Consider the following 26,709-nt stretch of genomic DNA (forward strand, 5'->3'; position numbering starts at 1 on the left):
GAAGAAGAAGAAGAAAGAAGAAAGAAGAAGAAGAAATGTTGCTTTCAGAACAGGGTAGGGCGTGGACACCAAACTGTCCTCATGAAGAAGAGGCCACTGTATCTTTATTCCATTAACAGAGTTGTCTCCTTTGAACTCAATGCTGCCCTCCAGCCGGGCCATTGAACCTCCTAGAGAGAATGTTGTGTCAGAGTACTTCCTTAGATGGAACAAGTTAGTCGACTTTCAAGTAAACTGTCACTAGTGCACCTTGGCCAGTGACCAGATTTAAATCCCATGGTAATGTCCGTCACCAACGTTTTAATAAGAGATGAACAGCGCAGCGCACATTTGGCTTCCTTGCAATGTGTCCATTGAGCAGTGACCAGTTTCCTCTGGCCTTTAATGGGGCCTGGCGGTCTCCTTCCTCCCCCTGCGAGTTTCCTTCCTGAATTTCAGAAGGCTGCTCATGTGTTCCGGAATCTGGGAGGATGCGTGGACTGCCCCCAGACAGACCTACCTACCTCTCATCCTTCCTCCTCCTCTCTCTGAACGGGGCTTTCCTGATCCTTGTGCCAGGACAGACTCCCAGGACCTGCCTCTGTAGGGCCAGCATTGCCCTCGACAGAAAGAAGGCAGAGGCAGACCCAGGGGCAACAGGTTCCTGGTCCCAGGACTTAGTGGTGCTTTGCCCTAGAGATCCCTCCTCAACCCATGCTGCCACCCACACAGGGCAAAGTCTGGAAGCCTGAGTAAACTGGGACTCGCCGTCTAGTAGGGCTGAGCGGGGAGCCCAGAAAGGCCTTAACTGCTTCAGGAGTGACTCTGGCTTCAGCCTCCCCTCTGCCAGGCCTCAGTCTCCAAGTCAGGGAATGGGTTAACAACTTTCTGCATCTGCTGCCTGGCAGGTATGTAGCTCTCCCCAGAAATATCACTGGACCCTCTGCAGTCAGAGACAGAGACTCCACAAGGGGCCAACAGGGGCTACTTGGCTCAAATTCCAAAGCACTTTCATTGGCCAGTTTCTACCTGGCAGGCTGTGGAGAGCCATCTAGAGGGGCCCAGCCAAGGTAGCAGCGGGGGATGGGGGTGAGGGAGCCTCAGGCTCCAGAAGAGCTGCTCCAGCCAGACACTAGCTAGCTTGCCTTAATTCCAAAGAATTCCTGAGGCCAGGGTGCAGGAGAAACATAACTGGACAAAATGGCGGGCGTCCCAGGGGTCTGGGCGGAGACTGTATCTATGGAGACCTTTGGGCAGTGGCTCTCCAAGGGTATGACTGGGTAGCAATGTGACATCTGCTCAGCTGGCCCTGAGCACCCTGGGACCCTCCCTCACTAGCAGCTTCCCCATGCAGATCCACGGTGATGTGCAGCCCGTCCCCCACCACAGAGAACCCCCTGGAGTGAATGCCGCCCCATCTTCCCGGGGCGGGTGACCCTCGATGATGAACATGGTCAAACACAGTGAAGACACAAAACCCTGTCCGTCCACATCGCCCTCTCGGGGGTTGGGGGTGGGGAAGTTCTTGATGTCGGCAGTGACCGTAAGTGGCCCAGCTGGGCTCTGCCAGTTCTCTAGGCTCCAAGCTCAACTCCCAGGGGTCACTACTCCTGAGAGCCAGAGTCTGACCTGGGGACACCTGCACTGTTTGTCCCTCGGCCAACCATCTCTTGGCCCCACTCCCGGTGGCTGGACTCCTGCAGTGCTCGGCCTTTGGTCTCGATGGGCAGAAAGCAGGAGGCCACACCAGCCAGGAGGCAGCAGCCACTGTAGACAGCCAGGGTCAGGTACACGGAAGATTCCAGCATCACCTGCAGGGGGCAGGGGAGGGGAGATGCAGAGAGATAATAAGGGCTTCTCAGAGCTGTGGGCAGCACGTAAGGCTGATGCCGAGGGGAGCACTCCACCCCCACGCCCACGCCCACCCCCGAAAGCATAGTTCCATAGTCCTCGCTCTAAGAGGCTGAAGTAGGAAGGATTGCTTGAGTTCAAGGACAGCCTGGGCTACAGAGTAAGGCCCATCTGACTTAAGATTCCCCACACCGCTAGGCATAGTGGGTGCCATCACCCCGGTGCTCAGGAGCAAGAGGATCCTGAGTCCAAGTTCTTGCTAAACACATGGTAAGAGCCTGTGTCAAAAACCCAAACTGACCCAACAAAAAAAAATCCAAAGTCATTGCTATGGTCTAGCCTGTGCCAAACTCCCCGTCTGATGACAAAGGTCAGACCTCAGACAGGGCAGAGCTCTGTGCTCTGTCCCCGGGGGATTGGTATAGAGTGAAGACATCTAAAGAGACGCATGCCGTCCTCTCTTTGGCTATCAGACTCTTTTGAGGCAACAGTTCTCCAGAACTGGGAATTGGGATTGTTCCAGGAGTCTTGTGCCAGGAGGAGGAGGAGGAGGAGGTGGTGGTAGGAGCCTGGTGCGGGTCAGAAGGAGCCTGTGTTCTGGGAAGTGATGTCACAGAGTTCCGAGGGCTTACAGACCTCCTATCAGCTGGTGCTGGTGGGAAGGGCCACAGTGTGACAAGGACCACCAAGCTGTGTGAACATCTTGCCTCTCTCTGCTTAAACCTAAATCTCACATCAGGACCCCAATGATGGACTTGGGGGAGGTCATTGGACCCCTTTATTGGTTTCTCTCCCCAGCATGGCTGTGGTGAGTGCCTGTCTGCTTTTCTTCTCTCTCCATCTTTTTAGTCGGCACACTGAGGATAGCTTGTTAGGATCCAGGCTTTGGCCCTGACAACTCGGGGGGACATTAGATGTAGAAGGGACAACAATGCTGAGATGGATGTCAGCACCCCAATTTGCTGAACCACCCAGAATGAGTAAATCTGTGCAGACAGGGAACAGATCGCTGTTTACTAGGGGTGGGAGCAACCCCTAACGGATAGAGGAGCTTGGGGTGTGGTCATGAGACTGCTTTGGAGGTAGACAGAGTAGGGTGCACAGCATTGAGAGTGTGTGGATGCCGCTGAATGATTTGTTAGAACACAGCCCCTTCTGGTGCTGTTGGGAAGACCTTCAGAGACCCAGCTCCATGCCTCTGCAGTTTCTTCCCCCAGAAATGAGGTAACTCACCCAGATCATTCAGAACGGGACATAGACACCCGTTCTATTGCAAACTGGTGTGTGTTGCTTGTTTATGGGGGTTGATAGCTTAGCCCCCGAACTCTGCTCTCAAGTCTTCCTCTTAAGCCTCCCCAAACTAGTTGGGACCACCTGGCCATGCTACCCCACCAGTGCATGCAAATTGCTCTGAGTCCTCTCTTTTCTGTTCAGGGAAGACTGAGCAACTTTGAATATTATTCCAGGCTTGTCTGAGTCCCTGCCTGTTGGCCTTGGGCCTTTTATTCTTCTGAGACACTGTTCCCTCCTGGGGTCAGTTGCTGGGAAATGCTGTCCAGTCTATAGTCACAGTCGGCAGCTACCTGGATCTGTATCTGGGGCAACACTTGCCTGAGCTATGAACGGAGTAATGAGAGCGCCCACTCTCGCCATGCCGCTGCAGGTGCCCAAGCCCAGCGCCCTCGTCGCCGTGGGATACACCTGGAAAGTCAGGGTGTTAGTCACAGGTCATGGGAAACTCAGGAACTCCTCACCCCTTCCCGCTCAGTACTGATGGGGTAACGCCCGTGGGCAGGATGGGAGCCAGGCAAAGGAGCTAAGAGGTTCCTCCAAGGCAGCGAGCATGAGGTTGGCTGTGGGCAGGAGCCCATTTACCTCCTCAGGTTTTGTTGCTGGGAGGTATTCCACAATCGATTTTCTTGTTAACAATGATGGGGGAGGGGTGTGTACAGAGGGCCTGCCTGTCATGGTCTGTCATAACAGAAAACAAAAAAACCTATGCGAATAGTTCAATAGCGATGGATGGATACCATGTATGATACACAACACATAGTTAATTACTAATGTATGTGTAATTGCCTAAGCATATGCTTGATACTCAATACAAAATGAATGTAGTACGAAGGGATTAGCACTTCAGCTCGGGGGTTTGTTTGTTTGTTTGTTTGTTTTTCTGCTGGAGAACTTAGGACTCTCCAAGCTGAACTTGGCAATGACCTCTTTCCGGCATGTGCGACTTCAGCCACATCTTATGTGCCTTCCGCTCCTCCTGAGCTAACAGAAGCAGGGCACAGAAGGGTGCACTGCACTTCCTGGATATGCTTCTTTGAGCAACTTTGTATGCTGTGTGCATCCGTGCGTGCTTGCATGCACTTAGTGGCCAGAAGAGGGCGTCAGAGCCTCCGGAACTGGAGTTATAGGCAATCGAGAACGCCCAAAGAGGGTGCTGGGAACCAAACTCAGTTCTGTGTGTGTTCATAACCACTGAGCCATCTCTCCAGCTCCTAGTCTGGGTTCTCAAAGGCTACACAGAAACCTGTCACTCAGCTGGGTCATCGCCTATTTAATTGGTTCTTCATGGTCACCGATAGCCTTCCAGCTGAGGTTTAACCAGGCTCAGAAAAAGAAAAAAAAAAATTGTTTTCAGTACTGGGGATCAACTCCAGGGCATTGAGCAAGAAAGGCAAACACTTCGGCTCAGCTCTCAGCACACCAACACCTAGGAAGGCTGTCCCCAGGAACGTAGGATGTGAGCTGCCCTGAATTCCGTTCATTTTAGCTCTACGCTCTTAGGCAGCCTCTGGAACTCTTACTCTGAGCTTAAAGCTTGTATGAGCAGAAAAAAAAAAAAAAAAAAAGAGAGGGGAGGGAGATACAGGTGCCTGGACCCAAGAACCATTGAAATTCTGGGCAGACAGCATCCTCACCCCACCCCCACGTTCATTCCGTCCTCACACTCCACCCCTACCCCATGCCCCGCCTCCTACTCCTCACCCCACCCCATGCCCTACCCTCCACCTCCCACGCGCCACTTTCCACTCCCCACGCCCCACCCCCACCCCACTCTCAGACACCTCTCCTACCTCAGGCGTGTAAACATAGGCTGCTTGGAAGCCTCCAGAAATAAACGCTCTCGCGATGAACAGTAAGAGGGTTAGCACATTTCTGGGGAGGAGAAAACAGCAGGAGAGAGGTGAGGGATTGTTTCGTGTCTGATTCTCTCTGCCATCCCACCTTCCCTGGAAGAACTGACACCTGAGTCTGCAGAGGTCCCCCCCACCCCACCCCACCCCATCCCGGCCAGCACACCTGCACAGACACACCCCAAGCACTGCCAGTAAAGATCAGCTCTTGCAGATAATTGGTCTCCAACAGGCACGCCCAGCTGACAGACCGGGATGCCTGTGGTCCACAGCTGGGGTTGACTGAGGTCCCCAGCTGAGCCTCAGCGACAGAGCCCAGGCCTTGCATTGTAGCAGGACAGTATTTGTCATCTTTAGACCAACCCAGATCCCCTATCCTTGGCTCTACTGCTCTTCTTGATAACCCAGAATACCAACTCTTCACAGTCCAAGTTCCAGCCCCACCAGTGGCCCACTGATTCCCAGTCGGGATTGATATGGGGCCCCTCAGGGATCAGGTGTATATTCAGGGGCTCTTAGGAGTTGGAAAGGTCGAGAAATGAGTCTTCAGTTTGAAACAAGGTATCTTTCCATCAGAAAAATCACCTTTAACACAACCTCTGTGGCCACTTTGTACTCTGGACTCCTTATATGGAGCTTAAAGCTTGTAGGAGCCTAAGAATGGCCCCCACAGGCTTATATATTCAAATGCTGGGTCATTAGGGAGTGGCTCTACTTGAGAAGGATTAGGAGGTGTGGCCTTGACTTCAAACATGTACGGTAAGCCTAGTCTTGCTTTCTCTTCCTGCTGCCAGCAGATGGAATGTAGAACTCTCAGCTCCTTCTCCAGCACCATGCCTGCCTGCCTGCCTGCCTGCCTGCCTACCGCCATGTTTCCTGCCAGGATGCTAATGGACTAAATCTCTGAAACTGTCAACCAGCCCCAATTAAACTTTAACTCCAACCTTGAGGTTCTTAGAGACACGTGGTCCCTTGCTGCCCTGGGCAGAGGCTTTGACCTTCAGCCTGACCCTCTGGCCCATCATGAGCCTAACTTAGTCCTGGTGAGGGTCTGGGGGCAGGGGTCCTCCTGACACCCACCTTCCAATGCAGATGAACAGCAGGAGGCTGCAGAGGGAGAAGATGATGAAGCACAGAGCCATGGTCTTCTTGCGGCCCAGGCGGTCGATGACCCACAGAGTCACAAGGACACCTGCCAGGAGAGTGGGATGAGGTAGCTCAGCTGCTTCCTAATGACCCAACTCATATCGTCCTCTGTCCCTAAGAGTGGACCAGCCCGGAGAATCCATTCGCCCCAGGTTCTGGTCCAACTCAGCTTTCAGACATTCAGACTCTGGGCCAATGCCTGCTGCATCTGTGTGGGATTTGGTGAAGGGGACCTGGGAAGAGGCCACCCCCGGTTGCTGTGATTTACTACAGCAACCAGCAGACAAGTGTGTACTGTTTTAGGTCTCTAAGGGAAAGGACCAGGGGTTAAAAGGCAATTGATACAGGCATTGACAGGAGCCTCAAGAATGGTGTCTGCTGCAACCAGGCAGCAGAATGCCAGGGCTGAGACTCACACCTAGTTAGATCTAAGTCTTCTTGTTAATACTGAGTTGCCTTGTAACCCGGAGCTGGTCTTCTCTGAGCCTTGGTTTCTTTATCTATGTATGGTACTAGTAAAATGGTGCATCCTATTTCCATTGAGACAGCACAGCTTAGTACTTTTAATTGGTATGTAATATAGTATATTATTACTATATGATAATAATAATCATAGTTTGAGAATATATTTATATATCTATTATTCATCAAAGGGTCTTCTAAATTAAATACCATTGGCCACCTTTGATCCCAGCATTCAGGATATTGAGACAGGAAGATCTCTGTGATGTTGAGGCTGGCCTGGTCTACATAGTGAGTTTCAGGGTAGCTAAGACCACACAGTGAGACCTAGTCTCAAAAAGGTAAAAGAAGCCAGGCAGTGGTGGCGCATGCCTTTGATCCCAGCACTCCGGAAGCAGAGTTCTGGTGGATCTCTGTGAGTTCGAGGCCAGCCTGCTCTACAGAGTGAGTTCCAGGATAGCCAAGGCTACACAGAGAAACCCTGTCTCAAAAACAAACAAACAAAAAACAAACAAACAAATAAAAAATGTTAGCAGAGCCCTATTTACCCACATTTAATTATTGCTTATTGGGGTCAGGATCTATTCTAGAAAGGTGATGTGTGTTCTGAACAAAAGCAAACATAACAAGAAACAAAAAGAGTCTACATTTCAAAGCAGTCATGTCATGGGAAGCTAAAACCATCATCAGGTGTTCTCCCTTCCTGATTCTACGGAGGGAGACATTTTAGAATGGCTGTCGGTGTGGGGCACAGTTCTGAGCTCTGCCAGCAATTGGGACATTCAGTGTCCTAGGCAGATTCCTACATGGCCCTGGGACGAGGGTGTAAGTTCAAGGTGTTTTCTGTGGAGGTGACCCAGGCAAGATGGTGTATTGAGGACTCTGTTTGGCTTTGGGTGAGCAGAGAATAGTGAATGTGGAAAAAATGGGAAGTGGTGGGAGGAGCCAAAGTGATGTTGGGCTCCGTTTCATTCCTTTTAATAGCATTGGTTCAGCACAGGATCTGAAATTGTCCTTCTCGGATGGGGAGGGAGGGGGGAATAAAGAAGGGAGGGAGGGAGGAAGCAGAGAGGAGGGAGAGGAAGGGAGGGAGGAAGCAGGGAGGAGGGAGAGGAAGGGAGGGAGGAAGCAGGGAGGAGGGAGAGGAAGGACGGAAGGGAGGAAGGATGTTTAAGTTTGGAAGTTTGATGCTCCCCTTCCCACATATGTGGCATTTTCCAGTGCATCTGGTGATTGGGGGAGGGTCCTCCATGGCTCCATCTCTCTACAAGACCTCAGCTGCTCCTTTGCTCTAGGCTATCCCTTCAGAATTGTTTATACAACAGCTTTCAGGAGCAAGGACATTGTCCCTCTGGAGCAATGACAGAGGACCTGGCAGCCAGTTACAAAGTCCTGTGCTGCTTCTTAAGCTCGAGGATCCTTGGTGTCCTGGTTTTTTTGGACATGGTTTGAGGGTGTGTGGCTAGGAATCACGTGCTTGGTCCTCAGTGTAGTGATGTCAAGATGGATGGTGGCTTCTTGTTGCTCCTTCCATGGGCCCTCTCTGCCATGCTACCTTCCATTAGGAGGTACTGGCCAGAGCAGAGCCAATGCTGGTTTCAGACCTGAGCACTAAGTCCACTTCTTTGTAAAGTACCTAACCTCAGGCATTTTGTTATAGTAACAGGAAAGAGTCCTGCACCGCAGGGGGCGGGGGCACCCCAACAGATCTTCTAGCTAGGTCTTCCTTATCATGGATGCCTACTGCCCTTGCTACAGTGTCGAGCTGGAGTAAGGTTCTATACACTGCCTTAGTCTTGCAACTGTGTGGCTGTTTGCTGCCACAGCCCAGGAGGTAGCCTGCATGCCGAGTCCTACCCTCCTATCTCCACTGTTTTGTTTTGTTTTGTTTTGTTTTGTTTTGTAATATGTAGCAAAGGGACATACTTATTGAACAGAGAGCCGGTTTCTCTGGCCCAGCCTCACCTGGGAACTCGGACAGGGTGGTCCACAGCAGGTCCATATAATCCTCTTTGCTCAGGTACTCACAGGCCAAGCTGCATTTGGCTTCCACTGCCTTCTTCCGGCTAGAGACTAGGGTGGGGAGAGAGAGGGGCAGGGATGGTCGGTCACACAGTTCTGCACAGCAGTTTCCTGGCTCCTGTCCCTTCTTGCCTGTGAACAATGGGCTGGGTAACCAACCGTAAAGAATTCCAGTCTCCAGGGTTAGGCGGTTGCGATGCTGTGCTTTGGCTCTGAGACAGCACAGAAAGAGCTGGGGAAGCCGACAGGCTCAGGGAAGAGCCCTGAGCAGAAAACACAGCACTAGCTTGACCTCTCTGAACCTTGCTTCTGCCCATGAGTGAATTTTTATGCATTTTCTCCCATTTTGAGGTAGGCTGTGTTGGCCTAGAGAGCAGAGAGATGGACTGCCTAGTGGCGGCCAATGGAATCCCAGGGCTGTGTTACATCAGACCCCCCCCCCCCACACACACACCCGATAACACAGGCAGTACACACTAAGGTGACTACTGGTTCCTCCCATGTGATGATGAGCCTCCTGTATAATTAGCATCCCCACATTGCCTGCTCCCACCACACCACGAATCGTCATCTGGGAAACCCAACCCCACAGAAAGACACCGAAGCTATTAAAGCCTCTTCCAGGGAGAGTCTGACCGGGTCCTGAGATTCTTATTCTTCCCCTCCCCGGACCTCATCTCCCGAGTAATCCTCTCCACTAAAATATACCCATAAAACAAGAAGCCAGAAATCCACCCGTGTGGCTGTGGCGCTTCTGTCTCTTGAGAACCCACACCCACCCTGGGGGATGTGCCCGTGTCCCTAATTCTCATGTCCAACACAATCATCCTGAAATACCTTACAGCACTAACAAGATCCAGGCTTCACCAGACCTCCTGGGATGCTACCCCCCCCCTGCCAGCACCCAGTCACTGGATCCCCCCCCACTGTTTATCCCAGGAAATCTCTAGCTGGATAAAGGGGACATTTCCCTACAACTGATGCATAAAAAAGTATTTATATGCATGCATACACATGTATAGGACACATACACGCATCTTTTCTCTCTCTCTCTCTCTCTCTCTCTCTCTCTCTCTCTCTCACACACACACACACACACACACACACACAAACACACACACTTGAGAAACCCTGTCTCAAAACAAGCCCCCCTCAAAACAAAACAAACAAACAAACAAACAAAAACAGAAAGAAAGGAAGAAAGAAAGAGCAACTGTAAAATTGAAGACATTTCATTCTACAAAACAGAATGTACTATGTTTCCATAAATCCCCTGGGTTAGATTCTGTCGCTTATCCCTGGGACCCAATATGATGCAGGAGCCAGGCTGGAACTCAGACAGGAGCCGCAGTTCCCAGGAACATGGGCACCAGCTTCACACACAAGTGTGACAAGAAAGGGTTCCTAGCTTGGCTAGGTCTGTAGAGTGTCCTGGAGCCCCTCCTGGGAGCTCCTGGTTGGTCAGAAACTCAGCAGTTTGGAGCTTGTCTACAGAAGATTTCCCAAACACTGGGCTATCTTAGCCTTGGAGTCTCCTGATTCATCTTTCAAACCCTCAAAGCCCCCTGGAAACTAGAAACATTTACTGTGTGGCTCTTGACAGAAAGAGCCAGCCAACCGCCGCTGCCTTCTGAGGACGCAGTGGGCCCTCTGATTGGCTCAAATGTCCACTACCTGAGGATTGTCCCCTCTGCTCAGTCAGTTACCCCACCCCCCATCCCACCCCCAACCAGATCTGCAACTGGGCACTTCTGCAGGGCCTAGCTCCACCACTCATTAAACATCCCCCAGTTAGCATGGACAATACTGTCTCTTCAAATTCGTATACCAGTCACACCTTTCATGAGTGAATGATCGGATGAATTGTGCGAGATACTGAACCCGGAGCCTCATGTCTAAGTGCATGCTTTACCACTGGGGTCCCTTCCCATCACCCAGTGTATAAAACTACTGTCCACAAGCCCACAGGTAAGGGTGAGTGGGCAAACCCTGGAGAAACTTGGTTCCTTTATCTTTTGTCTTGACTTCAGTAACAGAGTTTCAGTGTTGCCTTCAAAACAGAACCCACCAGAAGGCTGAACAGGGCGCACCTCATCAATGTATCCTGTGATTCCTGCTTCATAGTGTAACCCTCTGGGGAGCTTTTAAACCTGACCAACGTGTGGGCTTCACCCATGCTGACTGAACTGCTCTGGAGGTTTAAATGGCTCTGGTGCTATGTCAGAGTTCCCAGGTGATGGGGGTGGATGGCTGGTAGTGAGCTTGTCTAGGAGGGAGGCTCTAGGTTCCACCCTACGTAGGGAATTCCCCTGTGGGGCAGGGATGGAGCTCAGCTCTGACTGATTCATTCCCACAGGCAAAGGGCAGGCACATCAGCCACTGCCCAGGATCACACGAAGGAACCTGGGAACCGTGCTTTGGGCCCTTTGGGGATAAAGGGGGCTTGGGAAGATAATTTCAGCTGTGTTTAGTGACTCTTCTTCAATGCTGTTAGTGAAAGATGAATCAGGAGACTCCAAGGCTAAGATAGCCCAGTGTTTGGGAAATCTTCTGTAGACAAGCTCCAAACTGCTGAGTTTCTGACCAACCAGGAGCTCCCAGGAGGGGCTCCAGGACACTCTACAGACCTAGCCAAGCTAGGAACCCTTTCTTGTCACACTTGTGTGTGAAGCTGGTGCCCATGTTCCTGGGAACTGCGGCTCCTGTCTGAGTTCCAGCCTGGCTCCTGCATCATATTGGGTCCCAGGGATAAGCGACAGAATCTAACCCAGGGGATTTATGGAAACATAGTACATTCTGTTTTGTAGAATGAAATGTCTTCAATTTTACAGTTGCTCTTTCTTTCTTCCTTTCTTTCTGTTTTTGTTTGTTTGTTTGTTTGTTTTGTTTTGAGGGGGGCTTGTTTTGAGACAGGGTTTCTCTGTGTAGCCCTGGCTGTCTTGGCACTTACTCTGTAGACCAGGTTGGCCTCAAACTCACAGAGATCCACCTGCCTCTGCCTCCTAATTGCTGGGATTAAAGGTGAGCACCACCACTGCCTGGCCCTACAACTGCTCTTAGAAAACCCAATAGAAGCTGGGTATGGTAGCTTCTGTGTGTTCCAGGCCAGCCTGGTCTATGTAGACAGTTTCGGACTAGCCAGGGCTACATAGTGAGACCATATCTAGAAAGCATAAAAGCCTACCAGGGAGCTAGGTATGGCAGTTCATTCCTGTAACCCAGCTTTACCTAAGCATGGACTGCTTGCTGATAATCCCAGCACTAAGAAGACTCAGGCAGGAGCCTGATGAGTTGGAGGCCAGCCTCTGCCTTAAAAACAAAACAAAAATTCGGTATTTTATTTATTTAGCTATTTTTTGTGGTGGGGAATGGACCCAGGGCCTCACACGTGCTAACTGGGGGTGTCCCCTTTGCTCTTAAAGTGGGTTCCCCTTGGTGGAATGCAAGCAGATTATTCTCTCCTTAAGTGAGCTTTATCAGAGATGCCTCTGTCTATCTGTACACTCTGCTCACTTCAGAGCCCGAGCCCTGACCGGGTGGGACGGGTGGGGCACATGCCAACTCTGTCATCGCCAAGTTGCCCAGAGTCTCCGGAACTTGGAATTCATGCCGGGACCCTGAGGGCAGTAGCTTGCAGGGGATCGAGTGTGGCTGCTCGTGGGGTGGGGTTGGGGGTGGGGCTGGGGGTGGGGCTGGGGTGGGGCAGTGAAGGTGGGGGAAGTGATACTTACTGCTGCAGACATCTCCTGCCTGGAAGAGTTCCGTGGTGAGCAGAACCAAGCCGTAGTAAGAGAAGGCATTGGAGAACCTGCAGAGAGCGAGTGAACACAGAGATGTCAGAGACACCCAGGCTCTTCCGGGCCCTGGGAGGGTCTGCTCCTTCCTTCCCTGGTCTCTGCAGGATCTTGGAGCCTTGCCAGAGATCTTTCTATGAACCATTCTGATGGGATGATTCTGTGTTGTTGGAAGGACCGAGTCAGACAGGGTGACATTCCCAGTGGCGCACACAGGGCCTTCTTTCTGGGCTGGCCCGGGGGGTGGGGGGTGGGGAACATGATTTTTTTTTTTTTTTAAATTTCAGAGTGTGGCGCCACATTGTCATTCGTGCATGGAATCTGCATGCAGGGTGTGCAGATCCAGACCACTCATAAGACAGCCACTCGGGGACTCAGATACAACCACAGGCCGAAGGTGAATTTCACTCTCGGTTATAGTGTTGGCGGCAAGCAGCAGCTTTTCTGGCTCAGTCAGCCTAAAGCAGAGCTGTTCTGATTGGCTAAAAACATTCCCATCATCTGTGACATCTGTTTCCTTTAGCCCAACCTGTGTTCTTGGCCACTGTAACTTCAAGCACAACATTGCTATAAGATGTTACGTGGAAATGGCAGACACAGAAGGTGGAGGAATCCTCGCTTGGTTCATGGTGGTGATGCGTCCGTTCTCCACCGTGGCCTTTCTTTTTTTCTTTTCTCTCTTTGTTTTGTTTTGTTTTGAGACAGGGTTTCTCTATGTAGCCCTGGCTATCCCGGAACTCACTTTGTAGACCAGGCTGGCCTTGAACTCAGAAATCTGCCTGCCTCTGCTCATTTGGTCAGATCTGAGAACTGAGCCCCCAAGTGCCGTGGGATGTAAACCAACACTCAGTGTTGGCTCAACATGGGGAAATAGAAACAAGAGTTGCCAGAAGCAAACAAATAAACAAACTACTGTGCTGAAGATCTGCAAGGCTGACAGACTGATATGGAAAGCCAAAATTATCCTGAGCTATCTGAATAGTCATGTGTTTGCCCACTATCTGCGTCTGACCCAACATCCTCACAACTGTCAAGTAAAACCATTGCAAGGCATTAACTCAGGGGACCACTTGCTTCTACCAACTAGTAGATTGATGGGAAGATAGACAGATGATAGATAGTTAGTTATATAGATAGACAGAAGATGATAGATTGATGATAGATAGATAGATAGATGACAGATAGATGATATATATAGATAGATGATAGATATAAATACATATATATATATATAAATGATAGATAGATAGATAGATAGATAGATAGATAGATAGATGGGAAAAAAGCTAAGAATGCCATCAGATTGTAGTAACTGCTACTGGGAGACTTGGCAAATACTCTGATTTATGGCTTTCCTATTTTTGTGACTGTATTTCTTTATTTAACCACTTCCACGTGGGGTCACGTTATATTTGCTTCTGAATAAACTATATTCTCTTGGAGGTAAGAGCTGGGTTTAACAAGGACAGGTTTAAAATTAGCCTCTCACCAACGGCTTTTGGGATTCGAAGTCCAAGTGAATTACAGATTCTTTAAATATCACTTAGTTTCTTTTGAATTATAGATTCTTAAAGGCGGGTATTTTAGTTCTGTCCAATGCCCCCCTTTCTAAAATCCACACCGATGCCACTTTGTACCGGGCACACAGCAGGTGTTTAGTAAGTGCCCAGTGAATGGCTTCGGCTCCTAGGAAGGCAGAGGCAGAACTCAAGGCTGCCTCTGTGCTAGCAAAGCTTTTCTTCCCTCGTCCCTATAATTGACCATGCTGGGAACACCTCTCTTCTAATCAATGCCTCTGTTCAAAGGTGAAAGGGAAGTTTGGAAGGAGGTTAAAAATAGAACACAAATCCTCCAGCCACCCAGCCCATGGCTGCAAGCTAGATCTGCTGGGGGAGGGAGATGGAGGGAGAGACGGGGGGGGGGGGGGGGGGGGAGGGGAGAAAGAGGGGGGGGAGAAAGAGGGTGGAATGAAATTGGACTTTGGACTTGCTGCAAAGAGAAAACTAATCACTCTCTGTGTCTGCCCCCCTTCCAGTCTCCTCCCATGGCTATCACTTAAGAAAAATTAAACTGGGGGATTCTGAGAATGGCCGTGTTGGCCACATCTTGGTTTTCAAGGATGGGCTGTGTACCACCAGTGGTAGCCAAGGCAACAGGTGCAGAGGGGAAGGCCCTGGCTGCAGTAGACAGTGACTTCTTGCAGAAAGTTCCCTTGGAAGTTTTCTTCCACTTACTTTGGTTTCGTCAACCCCATCTCCTGGAGCTCCTGGACCCTCAACCCAGCTGCCCCATCTCTCTGCTACACAGGTTTTGTGCAGCCTCCCTGTATCTTTACTGTATCTACCTTAGAGAGCATCGTGAGGGATGGCTGGCAACGCGTTTTCTTGAAAATCAGAGACAGAAACGTCTCCTTTAAAAGCTACTTATCTGAGTGGCCCCACGTCAAGTTTAAAACATGAAGAAGTGAACAGATCATGTGGTACCCAGATGCGGATGGATCAGTTGTGTGGCACCAACATTCTAGAAGCAGAGGCCAGATCTCCATAGCAAGCTGCCTAGCTTCAAGTGAGAGACACTGTCTTGATTTGTAAGATTGTGAGAGACTGTGACAAATGCCTGATGTCATCATTTTTGGCCCTCCCATCTACACATATGCATACACGCATGTGCAAACATTTGTGCACGCACACATGCACGCAAGATAAGTAAGTCTCAAAGTCCGACCCTCTCCAGTGGGTGAGGCTCACAGCGGGCAGCCCTAGCAGTTCCTAACAGTGTGTGGTGGGAGGGGCTCTCGATGGGAGGGGCTCTCGATGGGAGGGGTCATGATGGGAGGGGCTCACAGTGGGCAGCCAGCAGCTCTCACCATATAAACCACAGCAGCAGAGTTGTCCAACGAAAGTGGGGTGTGAAAAGGTCCCTCATTTTGCCTCGGTCTTCCTGTTTCAAGACAAGGATATATGGGTTATTGTCTAGCCTCCAGTGCATAGGACTCCGCTGGAGCTTGGTGTACACACACATACAAACACACACACACACACTTACATGCAGAGACACACAAATACACATACACAGAGATATACAGATACAGACACAAACATACACAGACATAGACATACAGATATGCACACACACATTGATACACGATACACAGATGCACAAAGACATACATACATGCACACAGACATACACACATACACAGACACACACAGAGAAACACACAAGATACACAGACACAGATATACAGATGCAGACAGACAGACACAGAAACATACAAAATACACAGATGCAGACAGACATACACAGACACATAGGTATACACATACACATAGACACACAGATACACAGACACACAAAGACATACAGACAAACACAGACACACAGACAGACAGACAGACAGACACACTAACACAGACACACAGACAGACAGACACACACACACACACACTGACCTGTCTGGAGATGATAAGCTTCCCCAGAGGCATGGGGGCTCCATTTTCTGTTGCAATCCTCTTTAAAGTAGCGATGGCCTTTTCCTGGTTCCCGGACAGCACATCGTACCTAGCACTCTCTGGCAGCCACTGGGAGTCGGGGGAACAGGAGACCCACGGTGTGGCTGGTCAGTATAGGACAGAGCATGCCCTCCAGCCACCTTCTCTCATTTGTGTGGGCTTCTTTAAGAGGTAAGTCTCGGGGTGGGAGATCTGGCTTTGAACAGAGTCCTCTGTAGGGTACTGGGTTATAGGACCCAATGCAATGACGTCACTTCCCTCTGATTCCCCTCATTCAGGTGTTTACAGGGTTAAACGGGGTAACAAAATCATGAAGCTGTCATCACCACCGTGGTTGCTTTTAGAGTTCTGGGGTCAGGTGGAGCAAATGAAGACCACCATTCCAAAAAATCTCCCCCTCAAGCCAAGGAGTGGGGGCGCATGCCTTTACCCCCAGCACTTGGGAAGCAGAGGCAGGTGGATCTCTATGAGTCTAGCCTGGGCTACAGAGTGAGTTCCAGGTCAGCAGGGCTACAAAGAGAAACCCTGTCGCAAAAAAAAAAAAAAAAAAGAGCGGGCTTTAAACATACGTACGAAGCACAGAACAGCAAAGAGTAGTAGTGGAGCGGCCGAGAGCAGGAGCAGCCAGCGCCAGCCCAGGCTGGGCATCACAAACACAGCCAGAAGCACCTCGAACACGGTCCCGATGGCCCAGAAGACCTGGCATGGGAGAGTAAGAGTCAGTGGTAGGGTAGTGTGGTCCATACAGCGCCGAAGGTGAACAGGCGCATCCTGCTGTCGCCCCTCCCACGCTGCTCACGTAATACCCACGCAGCGCTGGCATTGGCCGCACCGCACAACAGGACACCACAGCAAACTAGGAGGGAAGGATCAGTAGTCTGTGACACAGGTATGGCAGGGGGCATTCAAGGGACTTTGAATTCTTTGCATGTTTTTTCCTAACCATTTTAGGTATGCACTGGTATCGAGCACGTCCCGCTGGTCCTGCGGCCACCAATGCAGTGGACCACCAGAGGTCATTCTGTGAAACGAAACTGTCTCCATGACAGTCAGCCCCCACTCTGCCCAGCCCCAATTCCCTGGAAGTCTCTGTGTTTTTCTCGTTGTCCTTTTTAAAAAGCTCTCCTGAGACAGGGTCTGGCTATGCAGCCCAGCCTAGATTTGAACTTGAGATCCTCCTGCCTCAGCCTCCCAAGTATTGGGATGACCGGCCTGTTTAAAAATGCCTGTCCTGTCATTTTTATCTTGCTTTATTCTGACCACCTGCTTAGCAGAATCACATGGCACTCGTCCTTTATGTCTGGATTTCTTCAAACATAATACCCTGGTGCCTCACGGACATGGTAGCTTGTCATAGTTTCCCGCCTTTTGAAGGCATGATGCTACTATTATATATTGATATATCACATCTTCCCTATGCATGTATGGACTGACGGACAGGAGAGCTTCCATGGAGAAGGAATCTTGTGTGCAATGTATGCAAGTTTCACCTGTCAATAAAAAAAAAAAGCTTCTGGCCAAAAAGCTGAGGCAGGATTAGAAGGTGGGGCATTCTAGGAAATAGGCTCAGATGACAGAGGAAGACCGGTGTATGAAACTGAGGACCAAGTCACGTGGCAAATGGTAGAACAGAGCAATGATTCAGTTATGGGCTAGTCAGGATCCAAGGCATTTGGCCTAGGTGTTTATTCATAGGTAAGATGTCTCAGAGTCATTATCTCTGGGAACTTGGGCGTGGGTGGAAAGCCCGTGGTTAGACTTCCGTTCTCTCTGCGCGTGACTATACATATTGTCTACTTTTGTCTTTTCTCTCCTGACATCTGCTCTCCTTCCCCACAGGCTCAGTGTCCATCCTTGGGGTCATCTCTCCCTCACACAGGCTCAGTGTCCATCCTTAGGGTCACCTCCTTCTCACACAGGCTCAGTGTCCATCCTTGGGGTCACCTCTTCCTCACACAGGCTCAGTCTCCTTCCCTAGGGTCATCTCTCCCTCACACAGGCTCAGTATCCATCCTTGGGGTCATCTCTCCCTCACACAGGCTCAGTATCCATCCTTAGGGTCACCTCCTTCTCACACAGGCTCAGTGTCCATCCTTGGGGTCATCTCTCCCTCACACAGGCTCAGTATCCATCCTTAGGGTCACCTCCTTCTCACACAGGCTCAGTATCCATCCTTGGGGTCATCTCTCCCTCACACAGGCTCAGTGTCCATCCTTAGGGTCACCTCCTTCTCACACAGGCTCAGTGTCCATCCTTGGGGTCATCTCTCCCTCACACAGGCTCAGTATCCATCCTTAGGGTCACCTCCTTCTCACACAGGCTCAGTATCCATCCTTGGGGTCACCTCTCCCTCACACAGGCTCAGTATCCATCCTTAGGGTCACCTCCTTCTCACACAGGCTCAGTGTCCATCCTTGGGGTCACCTCTTCCTCACACAGGCTCAGTCTCCTTCCCTAGGGTCATCTCTCCCTCACACAGGCTCAGTATCCATTCTTAGGGTCATTTCTTCCTTTCACAGGCTCAGTATCCATTCTTGGGGTCATTTCTTCCTTATCCCCCAAGTTATTCTCCTTTTCCCACTTTTGAAAGGACCCCCCCCACACACACACACACATACACACACTAGGTTCCCTGCCAGTGGCTTCCCACTATGTTCTGCTAATAGAGAGTCCAGGGGATGAGAGGGAAGCCAGGGTGGAGGAGAATCCAGGACTGACTTACTGCCCTGCCTCCTCCCCTGCAGGGTGGTCTCTGCAGAGGATCTGGCATCCAACTGTCTGGGCTGCCCTTGGTCCCTCTTGGTCCTTCTGGCTTGGTGACAGAAACTTCACTACTGTTGTTGTTTTAAAATCACAATTGTTTCTTTCTTTGCTGAGGGGGTGGTGGGAGTCACAATTAGAGAATTTTAGGGTGGAGTAGTTCTCTCCTTACATAACATGTAAGGAGACACAAAGTGTGATCACGTGGCAGAACAGGTACTGGTGTGCTGAGAATCCTGTGCAGTCCCTGTATGGCTGGGGCCTGACAGCTACAGAGTGAGTTCAAGACCAACCTGGGCAATTTTGCAAGACTGTGTCTCGAAATAGAAAGGACAAAAAAAGGGCAGGGATATAGCTCAGTAGTAGAGCACTTGCCCAGCATGTGTGAGAGCCTAGATCAGTGGTTCTCAACCTCTGGGTCATGACCTCTCTTGTGGGGGTCAAAAGACCCTTCCCCTGGGGTCACATATCAGATCTCCTGCATATCAGACATTTACATCACTATCCATAGCAGTGGCAAAATTAGAGTTATGAAGTAGCAATGAAATAATTTTTTTTTTTTTTAGGTTTTTCGAGACAGGGTTTCTCTGTATAGCCCTGGCTGTCCTGGCACTCACTTTGTAGACCAGGCTGGCCTCGAACTCAGAAATCCGCCTGCCTCTGCCTCCCGAGTGCTGGGATTAAATGCGTGCGCCACCACGCCCGGCACAATGAAATAATTTTATGGTTAGTAGTCACCATAGCATGAGGAACTGTACTAGAGGATATAGTTAGGAAGGTTGAGAACCACTGTCCTAGATCAACCTCCAATTGAAGAAAGACAGGGAGAAGGTGGGAGAGATGGCTCAGTACTTAAAAGCACTAGCTGCTCTTTTAGAAGTCCTGAGTTCAGTTCCCAGCAACCATAGGGTAGTTCACAACCAATGGAAAACAGCGCCCTCATCTGGTGCATCTGGAGATAGCAACAGTGTACCCACATACATTAAACGAGTAAGTTAGAAGAAGAAAAGAAAAAGAAAGGGAGGGAGAAAGAAGGAAGGAGGAAAAAGCATTTATACTGTATATACATGTGCGTATTTGTCAATTGAGTCTTTGCGAGCCTGTGGCTATGTACATTTGAAAGCTGCCTGCCAGTCAGTAAGAATTCCTGGGAGACCAGTCACCCCCTCCTTACCTCAATCAGCAAAATGCACTTGGCTCTGGCCTTCATGGGAAGGAACTCGGCATACAGCGTCACCCTAGGTGAGCGAAGAGACGGGGGTTAAAGAGTGGGAAGATGGCAGATTCTGAGTTCCCTCCCTCCAAGAGTGATCCGTGGATTCCTACGTTGGAACTTCCTGGTATCGTGGCTGAAGTCAGAAATTCAACCAACGGGTTCTTACTGTGTAGCTCATGGCTGACTTCAAACTCACTATCTTCCCGTCCTGTCTCCCAGCATGTACTATCGTAGTCGGCCAGTGTGTGACTCCCTTGTCCCTGGGAAGCAGATTTTCACAAATGGCTCCTGCATTTTTATTTATTTATTTTTGTTGTTGTTGTTTTGTTTTTTGAGACAGGGTTTCTCTGTGTAACTCTGGCTGTCCTGGAACTCACTCTGTAGACCAGGCTGGCCTCGAACTCAGAAATCCGCCTGTCTCTGCCTCCCAAGTTCTGGGATTAAAGGCGTGCGCCACCACTGCCTGGCGGCCCCTGCGTTTTTAACCAACTCCCCCCAAATGACCCTCGAGTTCTGGCATGCTTCCATCGAGGTCTGCAGTAACCACAGAGTCTGGAGAAAGTCTGGCTGTGGGTTTACGGGCAGCTGTGATAGCAAGTTGATATGGCTATGTTGTGTATGGCCTTTTGTCCCTCCATCCTGGGTTCCGGATGTCTGTCTGTGCATCCCTGGGGACAGTCATGGGGGGATTACATGGAATTGCTCCTGACAGTTGCATCTGGGGTGTGCAAAGCCACCCTGCTCCCTTGTTGTCATGTTGTTATTCATTGATGGATGGAGTTGGTGTCTGGTAGTTTGCCAGGACATATTCAGATTTGCCAAGATCTTGTCCTCCACAGAACCTCTACCCACCTGCCTCTGGCTATTTCTACCTGAACAGACCACCACGGCATTGGTGACAAATGTCATTTTTAATTTGTCTTCCCTTTTCCATTTTGTAATCACATCCTTATTCTAAGAGTGAGCTCTTCTGGGGCTGGCGAGATGGTGCAGCAGATAAAGGTCCATTCTGCCAAGCCCAGTGAGCTGAGTTTGGTCCCTGTTCATCCCTAAGACTCCACATGGCAGAAAGAGAGACCTGACTCCTACAAATGGTCCTCTGACCTTCGTTAACATGGTTATGTAGGAAGTCACCAGGAAGGTGCCCTGGACCTGCCAGTTTTTCTCCAGCTGTTTCTTCACCTGAATGGTGCTCTGTGGATGCACACAGCGCCCCCTACTGCACAAAAAGCTATTGCCCTTTACTGTCTCCTGTAATCTGCTTAGTCTCATGAAGATACTTGGAGCATTAATGAGATTTTTGTTCTTTTTTTTTTTTTCATTTTATAACCAAAACGTCACTTGTAATGATAGAGTTACAAATTAGAATCCAAATCTTGGGGCTGGAGATCGCAGCACCCACATGGCAGCTCGAAGCAACCTCCTGCAACTCCAGTTTTAGGGAATCGACTGTCCCCTTCTGACCTCTGCAAGTACTGCACACACAGGTGCGTGTGCACACACACCTTCAGGCAAAACACGTATACACGTAAATCTTTTTTTAGTCCATTTTTTCCCTTTGATACTAGAGATTGAGCTCAGAGCTATGTTCAAACTAGGCACATGTTCTCCCACTGGACTATATTCTAAGCTACCAAATCAAATTATTTTTGGATTTTTTTTTTTTTTTTTTTTTGGTTTTTCGAGACAGGGTTTCTCTGTGTAGCCCTGGCTGTCCTGGAACTCACTCTGTAGACCAGGCTGGCCTCGAACTCAGAAATCGCCTGCCTCTGCCTCCCAAGTGCTGGGATTAAAGGCATGTGCCACCACCGCCCGGCTTGGAATTATTTTTAAATAATTGTTTTTAATTTTATGTGTGTGCCATTCCCATTCTGACCAGAAGAGGGAGGTAGAGCCACATCCATTATTAGCTATTCTGCAGAGGGGCTGAGAATTAAACTTGGTTCCTCTTCAAGAGCAGTAACCTCTTTTGACCTCTGAACCATCCCTCCAGCCACAAACCAAACCCAATATGCTTCTCCACCGACGTAAAGTGAGACTACTCAGCATCTCACTGCGACTTCTTCATCCCACTGTCCAGCATCAATCAAGTTTGATCTGAATTGAATTGCAACTGGCCTGGGGGAGCAGCCCTGATTTCAGGGTTTGATCAGCCCTGGGTTTGAGTCTCAGCACAGCTGGCTGCAAGCTTAGGCTACATGAGACTTTGTGGCTTTGTCTTCCTGTCTTGGATCCCAGGTGGCTGTGCCTGGGTGAAGCCAGATGGAGCCTTTAGATTCATTGAATCATCGAACGCATCTGCTGACTGAAAACTCGCGCAAGCCCCTGACACAGTGGTACCGCCTAACTGCCCAAATGCAGGCTGAGTTAAGTAAATCACTGTCTTAAACCCTGAGTGCTGGGTGGTTCATGACCAGCACCGTTACCTCTCCCCTTCACTTAGTGAGCACCTGACTTTGATCAAGCCTCCCAGGAGCTGGGTTTTCTAATCGGCCAAATAGGGGCAGGGCTGGGATACACATCGTCTGAAGACGCATAGCATACCTGTCCCGTGGACATGCTTCCGGGTACCGTCATTGTCGGCAATGAATACGATAGCTCTTTTATCGAGAGCATCAATGTGTATTTGGGGGAAGGGAGGGATGAGGGGGACAGAGGCAGGGAAGAGAGCCCCTTACAAGTGATTTGATTTGCCTTCCCATTGTTGTGGTTTGGGTGCCTGACGCACATGCGCAGGGTTTTTACATGGTGGCACTTCATCCTCAAGCACTAGGCTTGATCCAGTTTTAGTGTCTAGGGGGTGGGGACTCAGGGTTGGGACTGAGGGTTGATCAGGGTTAGACAATACCGTTAGGGTCAGTCCCAAGATTGAATCTGGGGGGAAAGGTGGGGAGAGTCTCACTAACCCGGAACTCACTGTGTATCTCAGGCTGGCCTCACACCCGTAGGGATTATCCTTGGCTCCGCCCCTTCAATGCTGGGGTTATGGGAGAGAGACATCACACTCTCCTTTCATCCTGGTTGGCTTGCCAGGTTATGTCTGAGCCAGCTCCGTAGCTGTTACTAAAGGAGCCACTACAGATGCATCCATAGCTGTTACTAAGGGAGCCACTACAGATGCATCCATAGCTGTTACTAAGGGAGCCACTACAGATGCATCCACCAGTCTTGAGCCTGGACTATGAGCTGAGGTAAACCTCCTTTCTTTATAACCTGCCCCACCTGTGGCGTTGTGTTCTCGAAACAGCTGTTACTGTAACATTCTGACTGTTGACTTATTTTTAAAATAACACCCCAAGATGCTGTTGTTCTGATTCTCTGGCTGGGTAAAGTTACTCTAAATGAATGGAAACTCTTAATATTACCTAACTACCTAAAAATATTGTCCCCTAAATGTCTCTCAATAAAGCACTTAAGGGAGCCATCTTTCTAACTAGATAAGAGTGCCATCTAATTATGACATAATTAGGTTTATGTAAATGACATCAGAAGTGCCAAGGAGCCAAGGCCCTCTTGGGGCTTCGTATTTCTCCTGTAATTTGCCTGCGGGGTTTTTCCCACTCCTCACAGATAAAACAGCTACCTAGTTACATGCGTGAGAAAGCAAGTGTGGATGTTTTAAATCTCACGGTGGCCATTAGCAAGCTGGGGGGGGGGGAGGGGCACAAGCCACTTCATTGTTTAAGGCACATTGGTGGCTTTGCTGAACCCTATGGTGGGGCGAGATCTTTGTAAAGTAGGGAAGACTTCTTCAGCAGGTCTCCGTGATTTCGCTTGTAAAGACTGTCCATGCCGTGAGAGAATCACCTAATGGAGATGTCGTTTAAATGGTAAATCAGAGAAAGAAGTCTGTCTGGGTTGCTCAAAGACAAAGGTTTGTGTGGAGTTGGAGCTGGCAAGGAGAGAACTGATAGAAAACGAAATCGTGTGCTAAGACTTCTGGAAGACTCTGCAGCCTGAGGAGTGGTTCACAGAAGATTTCTGTGACAGGTGAAGATGATCAAGCCTGTCCTAGGGTGGGGAGTCTCTTCCTAGACTAAGGAGGGTCCATTTGCCTCCATCAAAAGGGTTACACTAGCGGTGGAGATGGCTTGCTCAGCCAGGAACTCCCCAGGCAACTGGGTATGGTGGATGGAGACTCAACAGCTACAGCCACATCCACAATGCCAACCCAGGGCCTCCCTGACCCAGTAAGCCAGCAGGTGCAGCTGCAGAGAGCAGAGCCTTGTTCCCCGTGACCCTGAGCAGGTCTGAGCAAATTAAGTCAGGCTCACTGAATAGGTCAGACAGAGAAGAGTAGGGAGGCTTAGGGGTTATGGAAACATAGTATCTCAGAGAGAATGACCAAGGTTACAGTGAGCTAATTAAGTAGCGCCTCTGTGTACCCAGCCTCCACCTCTGGAGGAAGCAATTGATACAAATGGATAAAAACAGATGGCACATGTGCACTGTATTAAACCTCACCTAAGTTTGACTTTAGTACCGTCTCAGTTCTGAGCTTCTGGACTCTCCTGACACCTTCTGAGAACAGATGACAGCGGACATTCAGGTCATCTTTGTGATGGGACGGGGTTTCAGGGATTTGCCTGGTCACGTTGCGTTGTCCTGCCTAAACTCTGGGAAAGGTTCCGACATGTAGATGACGTAATGCTAAGCTATGAGTGGTCCGCAGATTTGGAAAGCCGAAGGAGAGGCAAACAGGTACGGAGGTACTTCCGTTTGCCTTACGATCCTACTAGGGCTCGGTTAGTTGAAAGAAGAAAAGGAGGTTGTTAAAATGATAACTGTGAAGAAGTCTGAGTCCAAAAGGTACCCTACAGGGATGGAAAAGGGCATAAGCCTCTTCGAAGCCATAAGATTACTGAATGGGAACCTCGGTGACTAGGGCGGGCTACCTCCCTGTGAGCTGTGGACCAGAGGAGCCCCTAAGGCCCCTCAAACCATAAAGGCTATTGCTAATGCTGTTGGCTCTGCGCAAGAATGAAACAGTAAGACCCTATCACTGAAGATACCACATGCTCGAGCTTTGACTATAGGGCATGGAGAAATTAACCCGGGAGCGAGCTGGAAACTCCCACCTCCTGGCTGGCTTTCATGGTGCCAAAGGAGCCAGGCAAACGGAGAATGGCCACCAACATTCCTGCTTGCCTATGGACCTTGTGTGCTGAAATACAAATGTGCCAGGCATGATGTGTCTGCTTGTGCAATAGTGGCTCGGATGTTGTGGGTAAGACCAACTGCCTTCTGATTGGATTTAAGACCCACTCCGCAAAAGGAAGTTCGCATCTGGTACTGCAATCCAGGATAAAGACCTATGGATGGGAAGGTCATAGGATCCAATGGGGAAGCCACTTCTATGGTTTTTCTAGACGAACGTGATGTTCCTGTCAATCTGCCTTCCACATGTGTGTTTATGCCCATCGATCATTATTGTGCCTTTTTGACTGGTGAAGCTCCCAGGATCAAGTGACTGTTACTATGGCATGCTGGCCTGTTTCTTAGCCATAGGTAGACATCTATAATCACTCCTTTCCAAGGCTCAGGGGTCCTTGGAGAAGATGAGGCAGAAAGAATTTCAGAGATGGAGGAACGGGTGGAGTGTTGTGTAACAGTTTCCTCCAAGATTGAAACATTTCACTCTACAGGGAAGCTGCTTAAGCAGGAAGATAAACAACTCTGTGTAGCTTCAGGAAGTCCCCGAAACTTACAAGACTCATTGCACCTCGCCCTCCCCGACCCCCTCCCTGGAGTAAATGGTAAAATCTGAGAGTTACACTGAGAGGAGCGAATCCAAGCTGAACTCTGAAGAAGACTCCTGAGACCAACGGCCTGGAAGAAACAGAGACCTACTGAGCTGCCCGGAAGACGCTTGAACCAACTGGAGCACCTGGAAAGGACACTTCTCCAACCTGTTGAGCTGCCTGCAGGCTGTTCAGTGTGCTCCAAGTCCCCAGACTTGTGAGCTGTCACCCTACCTGGGGTAGCCTTGATGATGCAACTAACCATCGTGGAGTCATTTCTGCACCTGTTAAGTAACCCCTCACCCCTATTCCTATAAGTAACCCCAATAAAACCAAGATGGACTTGGGTGGTAAAGGGACGCTGGCCAGCTTGAACATGTTGAGTGTGGCTCTGGAAGGCCTTGCCCTTCTCCCCCATTCTCTCTGCCTTGCTAAAAACCCTTCGATTACATTCCTAAACTAGCCTTGGAGGTCTGTCTGTTCCCTTATATGGCCACTTCCTCCTCCGGAGGCTGACTTCCAAGGTCTAGCCATCGAAGTATTAAAGTCCAGCCATCAAAACCCCCCTTTGGCTCACCTAATTAACACACCCAATCAAAACTTCTCACCACACCCTGGCCCATTCCAACAGAGCCCTCCCTTTTTCCCTTAAAAGTTAGACCTGCAAGGTCATTTGCCTGCTGTTTTTCTCCAGAAAGCAGCCACTTTTAACTTGTCTTGTGAGAACAGGTTTTCCGGTGTGGTTTGTGCCTAATTAGGGGTTTCAGAAGGGAATCCTGGCTGGACAGAGGTCTCCTTCAGGTAGTAGCTGTACTTTAGTCTGTAGTGGGATCCCAGTCTGGGGTGTGTAGGTCTCCAGGACAAGTTCTGTCACACAACACCTGGTGTGCTCCCCTCCCTTCCTGTACCAGGGACTTTGGGAATGACATATCTCCCAGCCTCTGGGAAGAAGCCTTTCTTCATGAGGCGCCCTGCAGCCAATTTGGGGTATAGTCTTTTCTTTGATCTAGTCACTTGTAAATCTTCATTTACTCATAAGCTTCCAAAAGTTTCTCAAAGTTTCTGATTGTTTGACAGTATCCT

General features: G+C 49.8%; 1 protein-coding gene across 2 annotated transcripts in view; it reads right to left on the minus strand.

Moving 5' to 3' along the window:
* Positions 1–104: 104 nt before the first annotated feature.
* Svop (SV2 related protein) overlaps positions 105–26,709 on the minus strand; it is a 65,047-nt gene continuing 38,442 nt past the window's right edge. Inside the window, exons 7-16 of one of the 2 annotated variants that reach the window (XM_029477554.2) lie at positions 19,844–19,907; positions 16,483–16,608; positions 15,850–15,978; positions 15,264–15,337; positions 12,335–12,411; positions 8,547–8,654; positions 6,054–6,165; positions 4,914–4,995; positions 3,442–3,531; positions 105–1,790 (exon numbers count right to left, since the gene is read on the minus strand). In XM_029477554.2, the coding sequence (XP_029333414.1) occupies positions 1,584–1,790; positions 3,442–3,531; positions 4,914–4,995; positions 6,054–6,165; positions 8,547–8,654; positions 12,335–12,411; positions 15,264–15,337; positions 15,850–15,978; positions 16,483–16,608; positions 19,844–19,907 (1,069 nt within the window). In that variant the 3' untranslated portion in view covers positions 105–1,583. The remainder of the gene's footprint in view (positions 1,791–3,441; positions 3,532–4,913; positions 4,996–6,053; positions 6,166–8,546; positions 8,655–12,334; positions 12,412–15,263; positions 15,338–15,849; positions 15,979–16,482; positions 16,609–19,843; positions 19,908–26,709) is intronic. The other variant, XM_021162428.3, reaches the window with a different exon arrangement.

Source organism: Mus caroli, unplaced genomic scaffold (genome assembly GCF_978045245.1).
Source record: "Mus caroli unplaced genomic scaffold, Mus_caroli_1 scaffold_4, whole genome shotgun sequence".
Taxonomy (NCBI): domain Eukaryota; kingdom Metazoa; phylum Chordata; class Mammalia; order Rodentia; family Muridae; genus Mus; species Mus caroli.